Below are 21,765 nucleotides of genomic sequence, written 5' to 3' on the forward strand. Positions count from 1 at the left end.
CACCATGTTTTACGTAATTTTGCTTTCATAGATTGTAAAATGATGAAAAAAAAAAAAAGACTAAGAAGATTTTGGCAATAATGTCAAAAATCGAAATCCAACAATTGTCAAGACATTTTACAAGTGTGATTAATGATAAACAAAATAAATTCTATAAAATATGTTCTTTGCACTGCAAACCAAACAAAGACATTGCTCAGTTACATTGTACATGATACAAGAATTGAATTTAATTTAGCACATTTTAATTTGCCCATTATCTAAAAAGATAACAAGCGGTAAGCAGATGTGCCAGATTATTACTGAAACCCAATAAACAGAAATAAGATATATCCACCTTTTTAAAACAGCGATTGAACTTAGAGATAGATACCCTAAACAAGACTGCATTTCGCTGTAAATTGTGATAGCATAAAAAGAATAGTTACTCCAAACCAGTAATTTTTCTCTTCGAATAACGGCCAAAAAACCTTCCGAGTGCTCTTACCCTCTTCACTTGTCTGCATTGTAAAAATCAGCATGTTAATAAATTGCTTTAAAATTAAAACCATTATAAACTTTATAGTAAGATTTTAAAATTAAATAAATAAAAAGCTAAAAGTGATACAGAAGTTGTTATCTGTAATTCAAAAACACTGTCCTGGAACGAATTACTACTATTTAATAGCCTGATAATCTTACTCTTCCTAAGTTTTCTGATTGCTTTTATCTAGTGTGAAATTACATATTTCAAATTTTACTTTTTTCATCCCATTAAACAGAGCACCACAAAAGTTCTTTTGAAGCGTTCTGCAAAATTAAAATAATAAGGTATAAATCAGGCCAGTAAAAGGTGAAAAAATAATCTGACAAAAATATGGATTAATAAACAAAAGATTTGACACATCAATTGACTAGTCAAATCCTGTCACTTTCCCCAACTCATTTATAATACAAAATAAGCAGGTCCTTATTTTATGGTACCAAAAAAAAATATCAATGATGATTCTGTTTCGGATAATAAATTTATTGAAATTTAGTAACACTTGGTGTAACAAAATGCATTGGTCTGGGTGATCTTTATCCTCGTTTACTCTGGGAAATTCCAACATAAACAGCCCATCCCCATTTCTATCTTATTTAACAAATTTCTATTGCAAAGTGAAATTCTAGAATACTGGAATTTTGCCAACGTTGCCGCCATTCATCAAAGGCAATAGAAACTAACTAAAAAATTACTGACATATTCGATACACATTGTGCAGAAATATAGAATTAATTCTCCAAGACAAAATCATGAATCTTTTACCATATCACAAACTTTCAGTCCTGATATAGAGCGAACGTCCCTTGTGTACTTCAATAATTACATGTCAAGAGAGATTTGTTTGTTTGTTTTTAAGGGTTTTACAGCGCTTGCAACACATTTAGGTTATATCAGCACCAGTAAAAAGGAAGAAAATGGGATAGTAAAAAGTTCTAGAATTACAATTAAAGCACCCAAGAGAAAGTAAGACAAAGGGGAACTAGGAACAAATAGGGATCAAATGTGGTTTCCAAGAGCATGCCACCAATGTACTTAGTTGGAGATCACCTATAAGTCTCATCAGGACACAAGCACAAAATCCAACAAAGAGTAATACACTAGACCTGTAAATGAGCTCTATAAAAATTGACTGAAACTCTTCGACAAACTGAAGATTCAATTATTTTTTAAAAAATAAGGGCATCATTGGAGAGGAGAGTGATAAATACAATACATTAAAATAGTGGGTGTTACTTCTTACTGGAAGTATGACTGCCATAATTTGATGTAGAAGGAATGCTAAATAAGCATGTCATTCATATAGGTAAAGATGACTTCATCAAAGTCATATTCCTGCCTCTGGAATTTTTTTTGACATAGAAAAATAATCACCATTATCATCTTTAACTTCTAGCCATGACCAATTGAATTTATTCCTCACACTCACATATTTAACTTTATTGATGCTCGACAAGTCTGAATTGCGATCCACGAACAGCTCAGCCATTGTGAGAACATTAGAATAATGTAGCAATGAGCAAACTCGATTTTCAATCAGTAAATGACAGAGAAAAAAAAACTTAAATAAATATGACTTCTGGCCAATACACTGAATTATTAAGTAGAAGTGAATTATCAAGAAGAAACTTCGGCAGGCGTAGCGGAAAAATTCAAAGAATCGAAATGAAGGTAAATCGCCACAAAATAGCAAGCTCGCTTGGGCTTGAGCAAAACAATGGAAGAAAACGTCCTGATTTGCACGGGAATTAATTAGGCTACTTACCATTGTTCCTTATAATCAGGTACTCAATCAGTGAAGAGACGGTCAACCAGTTTGTTTACAATGTGAGGCAATCGAAATGTGCTTGTAGCAATCTATCCTAATCTAACTTTCGATTTAAAGGTGTCTCCATCATCTACCAGAGATGTTACTTCCGGCATTCGCATTTTATTATTTTTTTTTATACTTTTAAAACCCAGCTTGTAATTGTGGTCAATTTTGGCTTAGACGAAACAGTGAAATTTATCGCTCGGCGGCTCAGTTAAAATTGGCTACCGTTGAGATCACGACAGGTTGGAAAGTGAAAAAATAATTTAACAAAGGCTGTGTGAAATTACACTGGCATGTGTTCAGTCACGCCAATTCTAAAAAGCGCCGCTTAGCCTTGGCAATAAATCCATCGTTAATATTAACGGCTCCCATGAGCTATGCGTAGCGTTATGGAACACTCCTAATTACTTTACGGTCATTCGACTACGATTTGTGAATTCTTTCTTTCTTTCCTTTTTTTTAAATATTTGAATTTGACAAATTGACTGATTTCAGTTAATTTACTGAGAATTTACAGGTCTAATACACTCAAATGCTTACGTTATACATTAAAAATAACAAATATAATAATACATAACAGAGAGATGATTTACAAGGAAAAAAATATCATCTCCCAAAACAATAACTATGCATTTGACTGTTTCCCTCCCAGCCAGGAAAAAACCAAGTAATCCCATTCCAAGACAAAGACGGAAAGCATTTTGGATAACAGATATAAGGGGATAGAAGACACAGTATGTACCTCCCTGCCCGCTATGGGAGGTCAGGATCCCCACCTATGTTTTTTTTTTCTGATTAGGGGGAAGTTGTAATAATTTTCTTTTAAACGCACCTACAACTGTACTACCATGCTTGAAGTCTAGTACCCCCTCCCCCACCCCCTTCCTTTTCGACCATCTGGTGCCATAGACTGTCGGAATAAAAATGATAGTGTCACCAAAACTCATGCAACTGGGCACAGATGTCAAAATATGACATAAGATCCCCCACTTGACCTGAGCTTCTATCGGAGGAAAATGACAGGCAAAATCAGGGGAAAATTTCTGAGAAAATCCCAAAATACAGCGGATCTGTGGAAGATTTTCACACTGATCTAATATTAAGCTTTGGAGCTACCATACTAAAGACAATAATAAAACGTCTCAATGTCGATGGGAGACTGAAAACTAAAAAATAACAATGGCAGAAATCAGCCAATGGGGTGAAAATTTAAAGGCTCAGGTTGAGGTTGTGGTTGTAATGTAAAAAGAAAAGCTTCTAATTCCTATATAATTAGGCAAGACAAACTAGACTTTGATTGTGAGGTGAGATTCAGAGAATCAAACCTTATAGATAATTGAATATAATTCTAAGATAGTTAAGAAAAAAAAATTGCATTTCATTTTGGAACCAATATAAGATAGAAAAGAGCAGAAAGTCCTTTAATAGATCTATAGAGGGGATATTCCAGGCCCAGCAACCTATTCAGAGAACTGGATGGATTGAGGAACCTTTATCCTGACAGAATGCAAATGAAACATTTTTCCAATTTATCAAATACACATTCATTTTTGCAGTCATGTAGTCATTCTTTTCCAATTAGATAAAATCATTTCTGAAGATGTTCCTTTCATCATAATTACAAAGCAATTATCTGATTGTTTTGTAAATGAACAAGAGCATAATGTGGCACACTTAAATTTGCCCAACATCTATGAAGATATCAAGCGGTAAGCATGTGTGCATGAAAAAAACCCACATTTTGTTTGATGAAATCATTACATAAATATCCAGCTATTATGGGTAACGAACAGAGATCAAATATCATAATACAAAAATAATAAACCATAACCATAAAAAAAAAAAAAAAATTCTATTACACAGCATAGACATTGTGCAAATTACATTTACACAAACTTGAATGTTCTCAGGGGTAAATATACAAAAATGAATAAGAAATGCCAAGGGGTTTTATGATTTTATGTTTTAAAGGATTTAACTGCATTTACGACACATTTAGATCATTTCAGCACCAGCAAAAAAGAAGAAATGGGAGAATAAAAATATTTATAGATTTAAATTGCAAGAAAAAGTAAGTCAAAGGGGAATGGTTCAAATAAACAATTGTAGATCCAAAGAGCACACTATCAGTGAACTTCGTTTGAGATCACCTAAGAGTCTCATCCAAACACAAGCACAAGTCCCCATTAAGGGGAAAACACACAAAATGTTTATAAATCATGATATTCAAAACAAAAAAATATCTCAACTGTACATTTGACTGTTTCCCTCTCGGCTAGGACAAAACAAAAGTAATCTCATTTCAAGATTAAGACAGAAAGAAAGTTGGAAACATATAGGGAGATGGAAGACACAATAACTGCCTCCTTGCCCACTATGGGAGGCAAAAAGATCCTACCCAGCAAGTGGCTCTTGTTTGTTTTGTTTTCAAGGGTTTTACGTCGCTTGCAACAAATTTAGGTCATTCAGCGCCAGTAAAAAGGAAGAAAATGGAATTACAGTTAAAGCATCCTAAAACAAGGGAGACAAAGGGGAACTGGGAACAAATAGGGATCAGATGTAGATTCCAAGAGCACACTATCGGTGTACTTAGTTTGAGATCACTGAATGTATCATCTAGACACAAGCACAGATCCCCGCCAAGAGGGAACACACTCAAATGTTTACAAATCATACATATGTAAAAGGAAAAATAATACAGTGCATAACAGAGAGATGGTTTACAAGGGAAAAAAATATCCCCCAAAACTAACTATACATTTGACTTGTTTCCCTCCCAGCCAGGGTAACAGGCCAAGACAAAACCAAGTAATCTCATTCCAAGACAAAGAAAGAAAGCATGTTGGAAAACAGATATAGGGGGATAGAAAACATAGTATGTACCTCCCTGCCCACTATGGGGGCGAGTGGCTCTAAGGCAACCTGAAAGATCAAAATCAAGTAATAAAGTCCATTAGGAAATATGAGTAAACCAACCTGTTCAGTACCAAAGTGCTCAAAGCTTCTCCATCAACATCTTCCGCAATAATAACTAATGGTTTTCTGGCTTGATTGGCAAGCTCAAGGGCAGGAATAATAGACTGTACATTTGAAATTTTCTTCTCACTAAGGAGAATAAGAGCATCCTGGAATTCACATTTGGCACCTGAAAGGATATTAATATTCATAAGTTGATGTGAAATTACCTCATCATACAAAAAGACTTACACTGCTGTTGAAAGGCTTTCTAGAAATGCCTACGAAAACGCATTTCTTCTAATTTTGTGGGAAATATTATGCTAAAACCAAAGCACTATCTCCACTGAATAGAAATCTTTTTGAATTTTGAAAATCCAGTAATAAATAAAAGTTATGCAGCTTCAAAGGTGTCATTTATTTGGATGACCCCAAAGAGAGTACTTATCATATTCCCTCTGGATAGTTTTAGAAATATTTCACTCAAAAGGCCAAACATCTGCTTTTAACTATTTCCTAGTGATCACTAGATGTTTGCCATTTGACATAATCTAAAATGACCTCTTCACTGACTGCCAACTTATATTCCTATTCATTGATAAACAGCCTCGTAGTGAATTTTTTAAAATACACACAAACAAAATCACCATGGCCCTTGTTTCGCCTTGAATCCCCGCCACTTCGGGTTACCAGTGAGTTGAATGAAATAAACAATGGTAATTCCTTTTGTTTCCAATTTCTCCATTAAAATTTCACGAATTTCAAATTTTTATGCTTTTTCTCGGTAAGTACCACCACCATGTCCATTTAAAATTGGTAAAACCATTCTTAAGAATAGATTTTCATATCTGCTTAAGATATTTAAATAATCTGTCCAGTATTGGTAGATAGCTAGACAATGAGCAATGTATTGATATTTGTCAAAATCATTACATATCCCGGCCTTTCTTCTGTAAAATTTGACAAAGTTTTAGCAAATTAAATGCCCCTTAGATAAAATTAGAGATTCTTTATTTTTCAATTAAATGATCTATTAACAAATTGTTGAAGAATTAATATCAGATATATTTTTGATAAACACTTGAGTCAAAATACAAAACATGTTCATCCAAGTCTCGAAATAATTTCAGAATTAAAAGAAAAAAGACAAAATGAAGACCATTTGTATTTCGGTTATGAAACTTTTTAAAATAGGAAGAGAAAGACACCAACAAAAATGTGTTGGAAAATGTGCATTTAGGATATAACTTTATCTACTGAATTTATCACAGCAATGTGCAAAGACAGGACAGAAATTCAAATCCTGAAGTGCTGGGTGACAACTGCAATCTGGTGAACTTGTGACTAAAATGAAACAATACAAACCCTTTGACGTATTCATAAAGTATGGTGAAATGTAACCCCTGTCAAATTTCATTCCCTCAATGGTTTCAAGTTCATCTTTCAAAGTTTTTCCATCCTGTGATAAAAACAAAATGAATAGTCTATATAAGTATCCATATAAACCAAAATTGTCTCATTCCATAGAGGACACTAAGCCACAAGTAAATGACAAATGATATTAAGGGGATAGAACAGCTAGAACCTAGGATAGCCAAACCCCTCACGTAAAGATAATCTGTAATTTTAACACATTTACATCACAAATAAGCCCATTAAGAATCTATCATTCTTTTTGGAACTAAACTACCTGTCATAAGAGCTTGTCCAGAGCATGGAATTAGTATTTGGAGTCCCTTATTTAAGTGACAGTCTGTTAACACTGAGAATGTACAAAGACGCGCTACGAGACTTTTGCCTGATATTCGACAGCTCTCCTAATTAGAACGATTAAAGTAACTAAATTTGCCTTCACTAAAATATATATAGACTCATGCATGGTTCTTACAATATGGTTTATGTTTTTTTTAAAATTATTCCCATGTTACACACACTAGGGGAGATAAGTTTAAGATACTTGCTGAAATATGTAATTTGTCTATAAGGACAAATAATCTAATTCAAAGAACTGTGACAATTTGGAATAATCTAAAGTTTGAGACAAAAAATTCTAATTCAATTAATATTTTTAAGAATGCCATTGATAAAGAACTTACCAACATAATATTTGATTTTGATGAATAATGTAATGTGACATTGATTATTATTGCATTTTGTCAATTATTTGAAACTCTCGAATGTACAAAGTTGGACATGCCAAATGAATGTAAATAGTTAATTATACTACGAATATTGTTTGTTTTTAAGTTTTAAGGCGCTGGCAATACATATCAGCGCCAGTAAAAAGGAAGAAAATTGGATAGCAAATACATTCTAGATGTACAATTAAAAGGACTTGAGGAAAAAGAAGGAGAAAAGGGAATGGATCAAATAGGGAACAAATGTAGATTCCAAGAGCACACTATCAATGTACTGAGTTTGACATCAACATCACCTAAAAGTCTCACACCAGCACAAGATCCCACTAAGAGGAATAGACTCAAATGTTTACAAACCATATGTTAAAAATTTTAAAATAACAGTAAATAACAGAGAGATGATTTACATTTACAAGGAAAAAAATATCATCTCCCAAAACTATAACTGTACATTCGACTGTTTCCCTCTCAGCCAAGGACTCTGACCAAGGGTCAGGACAAAACTAAATAATCTCATTCATAGACAAAGACAGAAAGCAATTGGAAAACAGATAAAGGGGGATAGAAGACACAGCAAGTACCTCCCTGTCCACTATGGGAGGTCAGGAACCCCACCCAGACACTTTAAAAAAAAAATTTAATACTCATTATCAATTAACATCGAATGCTGTTTATATAATTGATAAATCGTATCTATGCATAAAAGTTACAGAGCATTTAAAGGTTATTAGAACCTATTAGCTCTTAAACGGTTCAATATGATAAAAGTAACAAACAGCTAACAATATTACCTTTACTGTTATGACACCATCTCTTCCAACTTTCTTCATAGCATTTGAAATCAATTCTCCAATGGCCTTATCACCATTTGCTGAGATTGTTGCAACCTAACGGAAAACATTGAAATGAAGACAAATATTTCTTTTTAGGACGATAGAATATAAATTTTGCAATGAGCCAGACATCTAACGGCAATACCACCAAATAGGACTAACAGCCACAAGCTATAGAAAAACCTTGTTATAAAAAGAAGAGAGGAATCAGACAAGTACACTCCAGCGCGGTTTCCTTGAACTAATTCGAATGTCCCAATTTTTTTTCTCCTTATTATTCTGTTATCATTCCATTCCATTCCTCAAACTAACTTTAAGCTCGAACACAGTTTCCTCAAACTAATTTCACCCAGCCAACCTAAAAAAAATATTAATTAAGCGTATTAAAAAAAAATTTGACTGGTGATATCAGCTGATGATTAACTGTGACATTGATAGTCATGTATGTGTGTATCTATCTACACTGCAGGTGTGTGTATGATACACCTGCAGACACACACAGACTCTATTGCTGTTTCACATAATCGACAACTTTCTGCTTATTCTTATCACTTCACCAATTTCGATGCCACAGGCCATGATTTGAAAATGGTTGGCACGACAGTAGTAAATGAATGTTGTGATACAGCACCCCCCCCCCCCCCCCCCCACTCCTTGTAACATGTCATGTATATAGTTATCCCCCTCAACATATCAATAAAGTAAATACATAATAAGGTTCTGTTTATTCATCCTCAAGCGGAGATTTATCTTTGGGCCTTTTTCCAAGGAATTACCGGTGTCAGTTGCAGGTCATCACCGCAAATTGAGCTAGGGAGAGGTGGCTTTCTTCGGGCCACATAATGTAGTGAATACTCAAACTAGGTGTATTTCGGGTACGAAGCAGATACCTTACCGCTGTTACACTGCCCCCCACCCCCCTCCATCAAGTCATTTTTGGCAAGGCACGATGTCCTTGAACATTTTTGCACGTCCAAGGAAACTGTGCTGGAGTGTATTAATCAACTAGTTCGTGTGCAATGAGAAGCAATCAAGGAGTAAAAGTATGGAATAGACCTGTAAATGAGCTCTATAAAAATTGACTGAAACTGAAACTCTTCTTCGTAATTCGTCGTAGCGGTAAAATCCAAAGAATCAAAATGAAAGGTAAACAGCAAGCTCACTTGAGCAAAGCAATGGCAGAAAACTAATTTGTGCGGGAATTAATTAGGCTAATTACCATTGTTCCTTATAATTAAGTATCCAATCAGTGAAGAAACTTAGAAACGGTCAACCAGTTTATTTACAACATGAGGCAATCGAAATGTGCTTGTAGCAATCAAATAACTTTCGATTTGAAGCTGCCTACATAACGAACTTCCTGTGTTCGAATTTTTCTTTTTCATACTTTCCCTGTCCTTCAAGTAAATGTGGTCAATTTTGGCTTAGACGAAACAGTGAAATTTATCGCTCGGCGGCTCAGTTAAAAATGGCTACGACAGGTTTGGAAAGTGAAAAAATAATTTCACGAAGGCTGAATGAAAATACACTGGGGTGTGTTCAGACACGGCAATTCTAAAAAGCGTTGCTTAGCCTTGGCAATATATCCAACGTTAATATAAACGGCCCATGAGCTATGCGTAGCGCTGTGGAACATTCCTAATTAACTTTACAGTCATTCGACTACGATTCATGAATTCTTCTTCCCTTTTTTAAAATATTTGAATTTGACGAATTGACTGAATTCAGTTAATTGACTGAGAATTTACAGGTCTAATGGAAGTAATAAGTAAGTCAACAGTCTTGAGTTTCAACCTCGAAATTTTTCTGGTACTTAATTTTGACTGTTCACATTTAACTATTTCACAAGTTTATTTTTCACAGTTACAAACAGGGTTCCCACCTCTCAGCTAAAACCAATTCACAAGCTTTCAAGATTTTCTAGGTTGTGCATAGCATTAAATTCAGCTAGATTTCAAGACCTCGTGTACAACCTAGACATTAATGTTGATGTTTGGGATGAAGAAAGGAGTTAAAACTACCTGATGTAGAATGTGATGTATCAAGCAAATACAGATTACCCTCTAGTTTGGTTAGCTAGCTGGTGAAAAAAAAAAAAAACCCAACCAAATTTGAATTTGGTACGACCTAAGAGCCCTCTCTTTTGTCTGTGACAAAAAATCCTGAAACTTCGCTGAAAAAAATTATCATCACAAGTCTATAATAGCATTATTAATATTATGTGATTTGACAATAGAAGTGAAGTTATATAAAAACATACACACAAATGGAGAGGACAAGAAAACTAAAAGAATTTACAAAAATGCAAGAAAACTGAAAGTATTTATAATAATGCTAAATAGTATTAAATTTTCACAAACCTGAGCAATTTCTTCAGGGGTTGTGACTGGCTTGGACATCTTCTTTAACTGGTCAACCACATTATCAACAGCATTCATAACGCCTACAAAACCCAAATGATAACATCAAAACCTAAGTGCAATAAATTGCAATACTATCAATTAGTCTAATAGAATAGACTACTATGAATATACAACACAGGAACAGCACAAATGATAGTAATAACAATAACATAGCTGCCAACTTTTCAAAAATAAAATAAGGAACACCCATTTGGCCTGGCATGAGGGGACGACGTGTGCTTTTATAAGGACCAATACACAAGCACAATTGTAAAATAAATTAAATAACGTAGGATGTTTAGAAATGCATAACTGCCAACCTGGTACATCACTTGAGAGGGCGTGTTGGGGTAAAAATTAGGGAGATTGGCTAAAAAGTAGGCGAATGCATATATATTTTCTTTCATGCAACATAATGGTCTTTAAATAGTACACTATAATAGTAGTTATATTAAAGTGAACCTCTAAATATTGGAGAATTCCTACCTCTTTACTTTGACAAGACAAACACACCTAAAAATGGAATATACTTATTTCTCTTGAACTTAAAAAAAAAAAAAAATTAGAATCAGATCAAGATTTTTTTTTTGAAAAGGATTGAATTTATATTTCATAAATTAATAAAGGGAAATAATCATTCTAATGTTTAAACTATATAAGCAATTGATTTTCTGATTGAATACCTTCCAATCAAAGATGATTTAATTTAATCTTTAATTAATATTATATTTGTAACAAAGAGTGAAAGTATCAATACTGTCTGAGAACATTAAAAGTATATTCGAGGCTAATATGCATATTTTATGCAAATCTCCAATACACTATGAAGGGTTTTTAGTGAAAAACAGGAGTCACAACTCGAATTTTTTAAATAGTTGAAAATCATTTATGAAAAAGAGGATAATTCAAATTAAAGAGCTACATAGGAATGGAGAATATGCTGTACTGATTTAAACCCTGCTGGACACCAATAATAATAATAATATTAATAATAATAATAATAGTAGTACCTCGTAGTAATAATAATAATTCATTAGAAATTAGCCAAAAATTACAAAATACTGATTTTGAACTAAAAATACGGACTTATGGACTCAGTAAGTCCAATACGGAACAGATATGCAATAATAACAACAACAATAGGCAGATTCTTCAGAGCACATTTCAGGATTTACTTTTTTGGACCAAATTTGGCCAAATTTGAAAATTGATGTATTTGGTATCATTTCAAAGAGAATAAGCGCTTTCAGAAAATATAAATATCTTAAGCTAGAGCACCTTGACACCAGTGTATAAGCCAAAAGAGTTACCTACTCCTGTAATATCACAATATGGCATTTATAGAAGATTGACCCTATTTAAACACCCTTAACAAAAGAGGTAGTGATGATGAGACGGTGATGGTAGTTGCAGTAGTAGTAGTGGAGTGATGATGATGTGGTGATGGTTGTAGTAGGAGCAGGCATGTAAACGGTTGGTGAAAAAATTGTCGGAACGTTTTTAACATAGACCAACAGGACAAAAATATGGATTAATTAATAAACACAACACAGATATTTCACGTCAATTGATTAGTCAAATCCTGTCGCTTTCCCTAACTCATTTATGATACAAAATAAGCAGACCCTTATTTTATGGTACCAAAAAAAAATCCCAATTATTTGAGAGAGTAAACACATTTCTGGGCCCAGGTCTTAGTTGTAAAATGAAAGGAAGAGAACAATTCCTACAGTTTTGAAGGATGTGTATCTAATGCTTGACACGAGAAGCTGCTTATCATTGTTCCTGTTTGTTTGCGTTAAATTTTTAAGACGATTCTTTCGTTTATTTGGATTAATTCTTAAAAGAAGAAGAAGAAGAAGAAGAAGAAGAAGAAGAAGAAGAAGAAGAAGAAGAAGAAGAAGAAGAAGAAGAAGAAGAAGAAGAAGGAGAAAAGAAGAAGAAGGAGAAGGAGAAGAAGAAGAAGGAGAAGAAGAAGAAGAAGAAGAAGAAGAAGAAGAAGAAGAAGAAGAAGAAGAAGAAGAAGAAGAAGAAGAAGAAGAAGAAGAAGAAGAAGAAGAAGAAGAAGAAGAAGAAGAAGAAGAAAAAGAGGGGTGGTCGCGCGTGAAGGAGGAAAAAGAGAAACATTTAATCAATCACGGTCATGAGGAAAGAAAACTTCCGCTCAGAGAGCAGTCAATCGAAGAAAAATGTTTATTTCACATTATTTCTTTCCCGGTTGACTTTTAGATTGAACCAAAGAATCCATTGGAAGGAAAAGAGAGAGCTGGAGAAATGCGTGTGTGTTGGTAGCAAAATAGAGAAAAACGACCAGGTCAGACACACGCTATATGTGCTAGTTGACTACGCTTGTGTTTGACGACTGCGATCCTCTTTCTATCTGCGGCACAGTAAGCAGGCAGTGAATACATCCATGTCTAGTGGAACGTTTAGGTGAAATGATAATAGCTGACTAGACAGTCTAGTTTTGTTTTGTCTTTGACACGACATATAAAAAGTTTCTTGTTTTGTTTTTTTGAGTTGGCATTCAAAAAGGAATAAAAACTGATTTTTTAAGGCACGAAATAAAACTTTTCTTTTTTTTTTGGTTCTGTTATATTTTTTTTTTGGACATTACACATTTTATTTGTACTTTAGTTTTTTTATTAAAAAAAAATAAAATATCAGCACTTAACAGAATATATCCAGCATAATTGTACTGTCGGAAATATGACAACTACAGGCCCTTAGGAGTGATAATATTAAATAAAATTATATATATAGAGAGTCAAGATCAGTGACCCGACAGATTCGCCAACATGGAAAAATTAAGTAAATGTAGAAACAAACAGGTATTAACCAGGTGTCACAATACCAGAATAAATGTGAAGCTTAAGAGGCTCAACTCAAAAATGCAGCTTGCTGCTATGGGTGTTAAACTTCAATGGAACCCATAAACATTGTCACTAATTTGTACAAACCAATAATAATCAATGACAGAGGTGTGTCTGAGGATTAACAGCATTTCGATTTTAAAATTAGATTCAAAATACCTTTTCTAATTTCTATGGGATTGGCTCCTCTGCTCATCCTCTCAAAACCCTCTTTGGCAATAGCCCTAGCCAGAACAGTGGCTGTTGTAGTTCCATCCCCAGCCTCTTCGTTTGTGTTGTTGGCAACATCCTGCACCAATTTAGCACCAATGTTCTGGAATTTGTCTTTCAGTTCTATACTTTTGGCTACCGTCACACCATCCTTTGTGATCTTTGGACTACCCCAACTTTGTTCAATTATTACATTTCTTCCCTACAAAAAGAGAAGAGCATATCAATCAATAGTTTTAAAAATCAAAACAGACAGCAGACAAAAAGCAATGCAGACCCAAATATATTATATTGCCTAAAATTGAAAATTGCTTGCTGATACATCATTCATGGAAAACTAATCTAGAAAGACTATTAGCAGGGCAATTCCATGAAAATGTCAACCGAAGGGGTGGTTTACAAATTCTTAAGAACATATTAAAATTTGGAACCAATTTCTTGGAAAAATCATTCAGGATTATGAATATAAGGATGTTTTATGCATATTTGTGATATATGATGCTCATTGTGGCTTTATGTAAGTGTATACCATAATTGAGGGCAGAAAAGAATATTTTCTCAATATTATAAATTTTGCAACTTCTACAAAATTGCCACCTTTGCTGTTATTCGTTGATATTAAAACAATTATAAGTATCGGGTATCTAAATAAACATTAAAATTTAAGATTTTAATGAAATGTTGTCATCGGTATGTCAAACAGTAATTTTTCATCTACAAAAGATGTAATTGTTGTACAGAGACACTATTTCAGATTTTCTGTTCTTACACGAATGGCTTGAGCAGTGTAATATAATTGTTCAAGAAATTTATCATTTATGGTAGTAATGCAGGGTAACGGACTGACAATTTTTACGGTAACGGACTGACAGTACCACAGACTAATTCTATTTTAATTCAAAGACATTATATAAAAGTTGTTTATTAAGTCTCGATATAATTTATCATTTAAGGTAGTAATGTTGGGTAACGGACTGACATTTTTTACGTTAATGGACTGACTATTTCTATTTTAATTCAAAGACAAAGACATTATATAAAAGTTGTTTTTTAATTCCCAAGAGTAATGTCCTCTCCAATGTGTTTCAACTGATCAGGCAGCCATTTTATAAACATTTGAGTCATAAAATTTCACACACTGGTCTTCAGGCCTGCTATTTTGCAAAAGGTAAGTTGAATCTTTTAAAGCTTGTGAATCTTTTGGTCACTAGAAGATTTTTGCACATGTTTGAATTTAGGTTCTAAAATATTCTTATGACGATGGAGCCAGTAAGTAGCAGTCTTCTGTTAAAGGACAAGAAGCCCTGGGAAAATTTTTAAAAAGAAATAAAACATTTAAATGAGTGTTGAAAAGTTTTGGGTCACTGAGGTTTTAATGTAGTGAGTCAGCAAGATGTTGATATTTTAGTTGTTACAAAGTAATGTGAAACAAGCTAGAAATGTTTTTTCCTGTTAGTTTTGTTGTATTGTTTTTAAGAAAACATTTACTTTCTATTATGATTTGACTTTCATAGCTTATGATGTGATATGGCTCAATTTTCTTTATTGACAGGTTCAAGATGCTCACTCTATCCATGATTAAAAAGCAGAGAGGAATTATCGAGAAAGACTGAAAACTAATGGGAATTACAACATTGTTTAGGAAACAGATAGGCAACAAAAGCAGAAGACTCAACGAAAACTTGAAAGTGATTGTAAAGGACGCTTAAAAGATATAACGGAATTTTTCAATAAAGCTGATCAATCCAATTCCAAATGAAAGTGAACCAAGCACGCCTAAATTCACATCTGCCTCACATTTCAGCACAACTCAAGACTTAGAGAAGGAAAGAAAAATACTGAATTCAACTTCGAGCGTCTGCAATCCTTCCCAAATTAAAAAAAAATTAAATGACACGTGTACTACTAAGGGCATCCATCAACCAATGGTTTCTTAAATATTTTAATCAGGGAAATGGGCTTTCAAGATGAGATTAAATAATTTTATTTAAAATTTCTATTTGGACTAGGAGTACTCTTGGCAAGCACCAAGGGAAAAAGATTTCATAATTGTGAGATATGAAGAAAGAGAGAGGACGAAAAAAATTTTAAGTTTCCTGTTAACCCTGAAAAAGAGGCTGTCCATTGTAAGTGAATTTCATCCAGGAATCAAAATTGGCATAAGTTTATGTCGCTCCCCCAGAACCTCAGAATGTACTTCTAAGAGATATCCCACAATCAGCATATGACAATTGCAACAATCAAGGATAAAATGGTCCAAATGAAATTTTTGAAGATTTTTTTTCACACCGTATAACTGGCCTTCTGGTTAAGTGCAGATGAGAAAGAGATTGACTGCCAATACATTTTCTAATGCCCAGTTCGCCCTGATGGGCATGGCCTATTGACAATTCCTAAGCTTGGGGAATCAAGATGAAATACAAAATAAAAATTAAGCTTCAAAAATAAGTACCAAAAGAATGTATTTAAACCTTCCCAGCTTTAAAGTCCTTTCTTATTTAAATTTAATTTTTTTGAATGGATAATTTAATTTCCTGATTAAAATAAAGTTCCCGTTTGATTTTGACAGAATAGATTTCAACTCTAAAAATCATTTCATTATTTAATTTTTAAAAAAGCAAAGTTGGGATTGAGTGTATTCAGATGTCACCCATTTAGTTACTCAACATGCCCAATGTAGCTTGACATCCACATAAGGAAGAGTATTGGTTTGATCAATCACACTGGGTATTCAGTCTTGCTCATAATTACATAATGTGTTATTTGCTCTGGATTTTATGTAGTAACCGTTCTTCTGAGTAACAAAATTCAGAGATGTCATCAGTTACCGACAGTTTTTCAAAGACTGCAGATTCAAATTTTGGACAAGCTTATAAATATTGCTAGTGTGTTGTAGAACATCTCATGGTTACTATAAAAGAACTTATTTGTTACTGGAACGTTTAAATTCAGAAAGTTTGATCCGTCTACATATGAAATTGAAAAAGATTAATTTTCTGACGTCAGTCCGTTACCAAAACTATAACTATAATGTCAAATAAATTCAAGTTGTTAAAGATTCACCTTTATCCTTTAAATATATGATAAGGGAGGACATAAAACATGTCCATGGAAAATACTAGGTCCATACAATAAGTACAATGCATTTCAGGTCACGAAATGTATGCATTTTAACTATGATTTGCCAGTCCGTTACCCGTGGAATTTCCCAGCAATAACTAATTCTGGAATAAAAAATAATAGAAATTGATAACTCAATTCAAAGGGTTGCTAAGCACCAGCTCTATAGATCTTTCTGCTTATGCTTTATGCGAGTAAAAGCATATGAGAGCAGCAAACAGAAAATGAAAATCTTATGGGACAGGTCCTATTGATATGGCCAGATTATCATTGATTTGGGCATAAATGTTTATAAATTAAATCAAAACAATGCTTGTTATTTTTTATTCTGAAAGGAAATTTTTTACAAACCTTTGGCCCCATTGTGACAGCAACGGCATCTGAAAGAATGTCAACACCTTGTAACATCAAAGCTCTGGCATCGGCCCCAAATTTAATATCTTTCGCATAACATCTTTTCAAGGTAGGTACCAACGACTTAGCAGTTGCTGAACGGAAGACACTTGGTAGACGATACATTTTGAAAACTGGAAAATATAATTGTGAACAAATCAAGATACTTCCATGTCCATACAGATTAAGATTATACCTTTAAAAGGAGAATTATCTAGAAACAAATTTAAACGGAGAATATGATGGCCAGTGAAGTCATCAAATAGGACTTGCTTATATTACAAAAAAGTGGACGAAGAAGAATGCAGAGTAAGCCCTCTTGTATGACGGACATGATCCGTGTAATAGCCAAATGAAGTCAAGTGTTGATTCTCCAAAAAAAATATTACTCAACCTTTGCAACTTATACGACCGAACGCCTATGTATAAAATTATTTTTTTTACATGTATAAATAAATATGTATATTTGTTTTCTTTGCATACTGGATATAGAGGATCTAATATATTTGTAACTCTAGTTTATGAAATCTGTCTCAATATATCATTTTGCCCACATACATAGTCATAAGAGTATCTGGTTGAATAAAGTATCATGACGCAGCTCTTGGGCGGTTCAGGAGTATGGAAAAGTTTCCACATTGGGTAGACTGTAAAGAAAATAATTGCTGAGCAAGGGTTTTGTAATCCAAGGGTTTTGTAATCTGATTCCCTGCTCTATTTCCTAGGGATCTCTCTCTCTCTCTCCAATTTAATTTTTATTCGTTTATTTATTTTGCTTAAAATTGGTGTATACTTTTCATTATTTCTTTTCCTGTTAATGTTCTTTTTAACATCATCAAAAAATGAAATAAAAACAACACATCTTTCTGTTACTTTGAGCAAGATAGTCTATTGTTTTCTCCCTTTTTTTATTTGGCCTTGTTCCGGTTCTGAGCATGAATTTAAATTATATTTTATTTTTTGTTAGTGTATTTTGTTTTTGTTTTTTAAAATAATTGTTTTGCTCTGATGATTTGGGCCATGTTTCTGATGAGATCATTTATTTATTTATTTGTGTCTCTGTTTATATTGTCTCTTACTCTTAACGAGATTAAAGTATTTTTCTATTTATCCTCCCATTTTGCCTCTATTTTGTTTCTAAGCAAGAAATCTTATATTATATATATATAGACTGTGTTTTTTTACAAAACCTGCATAAACCCGACAAAGTTATGGGAAGTAGGTACTTATGTATCTACCACTAGTGCTATTAGCCATTGAGTCCCCACCACCAGCGCTATTTGCCACAGAGTCCACACCACCCGTGTTAATTAGCCATTGAGTCTAACACCAGCGCTATTAGCCACCGAGTCCCTTCCACCTGACCTATAAGCCACTGACTCCCCAGCACAAGCAATAGATAGCCCTTGACTGACGATCACCTGTACTATAAGCCACCGAGTCCATACCACCAGTACTTTTAGACATTGAGTCCCTACCACAAAGCGCTATTAGCTACTGAGTTCCCTCCACCTGAGCGAGAAGCCACTGAGTCCCTACCTACCATCATCGCTATGAGCCACTGAGTCCTACTACCAGCGATATTTGCCACTAAGTCCCTACCACCAGTGCTATTAGCAACTGAGTCCTTACCACCTGAGCAATAAGTCACTATCACCAGCAACATTATCCACTGAGACCCTACCAACAGTACTTTTAGACATTAAGTTCCTACCACCAGCGCTATTAGCCACTGAGTCCCTACCACCACCGCTATTAGCCACTAAGTCCTACCACCTATTAGCCACAGTGTCTCAAAACTCGAGACCATTATGTTTCAACACCAAGTTGGGAACCTGTATTAAAAATTCACCCCATACACCGGAGCATACTCAATGCCTCAATCGTTTCTATGTTATATGTTTGTGTTGAGAATATTGGCTTAACTGCTGGTCAGGTAATTTCGCGATGGTTGTGTGGCGAACCCGCTGTCTCCAGAAGTCGGTGAGAGAGAGCTCTAGGAATGACCTGAGTTTGATACGAATATTTTTGTATTCGTGGATAGCTCATACTCATACGGTAGAGTCACGCTCTCACCGGCCAGATGGAGTTGTCGTACCAATAAGGTAGCGGGTTCAAACCCCACCACCGCTGCGAAAATTTTTATTCTCTATTGTCTTCTGGCTCTTTTCTACTCACTTCATCTCTTGTTGTTCACAACAAACTATACTGTGCACTTGGCTAAGAAACTCACAACATTGCTATCCGGATAAATAACGGACCAAGACACAAACTATGTGTAACCTATAACATTTATAGTCTGGTTAATACAATTTAGTGAGATTTACTCATTCATAAACATATGGCAAAAAAACAAAGACTTGAGTGACATCAACTGCATTCTATCTAGATATAAAGTATTACAAAAGTAAATTTGGGTGAGATGGTTCGCAGATTTCTCAAATCCCAAATAAAAATATTGATAGAACAAAACTGACGTCATTCAGATCTTTGTTATTGGTTTTAGCCAGCTTTTTTATGAGTAGTTATTAATTGTATCAAGACAAAACTATAAAAGTTTGAGGCTATACATCGTTTTGCGTTGGTACGTTATTATATCTAGACCTGTAAATGGGCTCTATAAAAATTGACTGAAACTCTTCGTAATTCGTCGTAGCGGAAAAATCCAAAGAATCGAAATGAATGGTAAACAGCAAGATCGCTTGAGCAAAACAATGGCAGAAAACTAATTTGCGCGGGAATTAGGCTACTTACCATTGTTCCTTATAATTAGGTACCCAATCAATGAAGAAACTAGAAACGGTCAACCAGTTTGTTTACGATGTGAGGCAATCGAGATGTGCTTGTAGCAATCATATAACTTTCAATTTGAAGGTGTCTACATAACGCACTTCCGGCATTCGCACTTTACCTTTTCATACTTTTAATCTTCACCAGGTAAATGTGGTCAATTTTGGCTTAAGACGAAACAGTGAAATTTATCACTCAGCAGCTCAGTTATAAATGGCTACCATTGGGATCGCGACACGTTTGGAAAGTGAAAAAATAATTTCACGAAGGCTGTCTGAAAATACACTGGGATGTGTTCGGACACAGCAATTCTAAAAAGCCTTGTTTAGCCTTGGTAATATATCAATCGTTAATATAAACGGCCCATGAGCTATGCCTAGAGCTGTGGAACATTCCTAATTACTTTACATCTACAGTCATTCGACTACGATTCATGAATTCTTTCCTTCTTTCCTTTTTAACAATATTTGAATTTGACGAATTGACTGAGAATTTACAGGTCTATATCCAACTGACGGATGTTGTGAGCTTTTCTAACTAAGAGTTTTACATCAGTAATAGTATTAAGATGAAGAGTGATAGATGGTGCCCTCTATAAATATCACAAGAGGTCAGTTGTCCAAATAATTCCAGGTGATGGAAAAAAAAATCCGGTTAAAAAGGGTTTCCAAGCCAAGCCAAGGCAAAGTCATGCCACGGCACATTATAATCTATCCATCCTTACGGCAAACCTAGCAATCTACATGACAGACATTCATTAAGTACTGCTAGCTAGCCTGCCAGTCTGGCCATCATCATATGGCTAGACTGGGAGTTGGGAGGCTAGCCTTTTTCAATGCAAGGCACACTTTTCGCGATAACTTTTGAACCAATTGAGATATCAGGATAATTTTTGTATCATTGTTTTTGTGTTTTCAAGCCCGTTGTTTTGAGACCGATTTCAATTAAATCCATGAATTTTCAAATTTTTTTGTGCAAGTATAAATAAGTATACTGTCTAGGGTAGGCTTTAGGCTTTGCAGTCCGCCACCGCCACCCCTCTTCAGTAGTGAATAACGACTGCTATTTTAAGCTATTTGGATACGATAGAAATATAGACATTATACATAATTAACTTGACATGGTTTTATACATTCAGGTGTAAATTTTGCAAGGTTGTTGGACTTAGAAAAAGAGAATTCGTTAATAACGAAAAAAAAAAACAAAACAAAAAAACACGTGGATTTGTATCTAATTTCACCGGCCGGTCACCGGTCACCAGTCGCATGGATGAAAATGCTTCACAAAAACGGATGCAATAAAAAAAAAAAACGATTATACAGTTTACCTCCTCGATATATGTTGCCACAATTATGTTTTTAATCACTTGAGAGTACTAAAATGTACCTTGAAAAGCCGGAACGCTCTGCCTAGTCCTTGAAAATGTCTCGAACACAATTTATGTCATCAGACTCCAAGCACATCAAGCGGCCTTGCTGCATTCAGAACATTGACCTTTGTGACTTTTTCAAGGAGCTTCCTTTTGTTTTACTCATTACTCATGGTGCTTCTTTTTTACACCAATCTAATTATTTTAATTGCAATAATTTTGAATAATAAGATTTCAAAAAAATATTAAGTTTAGAAATATTTCCAGAAATTATCTAAATATTTAATAAAATCTAGAATGTGATTTTAAAATAATGAACCAAGGTTTACGAAATGGGTCACTGGTC

At 34.3% G+C, this 21,765-nt stretch overlaps 1 protein-coding gene across 2 annotated transcripts in view; it reads right to left on the minus strand.

Moving 5' to 3' along the window:
• Positions 1-21,765, minus strand: part of LOC144965495 (heat shock protein 60A-like) — a 38,174-nt gene extending 16,409 nt beyond the window's left edge. Inside the window, exons 1-7 of one of the 2 annotated variants that reach the window (XM_078900891.1) lie at positions 21,437-21,765; positions 17,219-17,394; positions 13,697-13,949; positions 10,623-10,705; positions 8,221-8,316; positions 6,657-6,750; positions 5,313-5,481 (exon numbers count right to left, since the gene is read on the minus strand). In XM_078900891.1, the coding sequence (XP_078757017.1) occupies positions 5,313-5,481; positions 6,657-6,750; positions 8,221-8,316; positions 10,623-10,705; positions 13,697-13,949; positions 17,219-17,386 (863 nt within the window). In that variant the 5' untranslated portion in view covers positions 17,387-17,394; positions 21,437-21,765. Of the gene's footprint in view, positions 1-5,312; positions 5,482-6,656; positions 6,751-8,220; positions 8,317-10,622; positions 10,706-13,696; positions 13,950-17,218; positions 17,395-21,377 lie in introns of both variants that reach the window. The other variant, XM_078900892.1, reaches the window with a different exon arrangement.

This window comes from Berghia stephanieae, chromosome 2, assembly GCF_034508935.2.
Source record: "Berghia stephanieae isolate SIO BIC M18660-M18661 chromosome 2, UCSD_Bste_1.3, whole genome shotgun sequence".
Taxonomy (NCBI): Eukaryota; Metazoa; Mollusca; class Gastropoda; order Nudibranchia; family Aeolidiidae; genus Berghia; species Berghia stephanieae.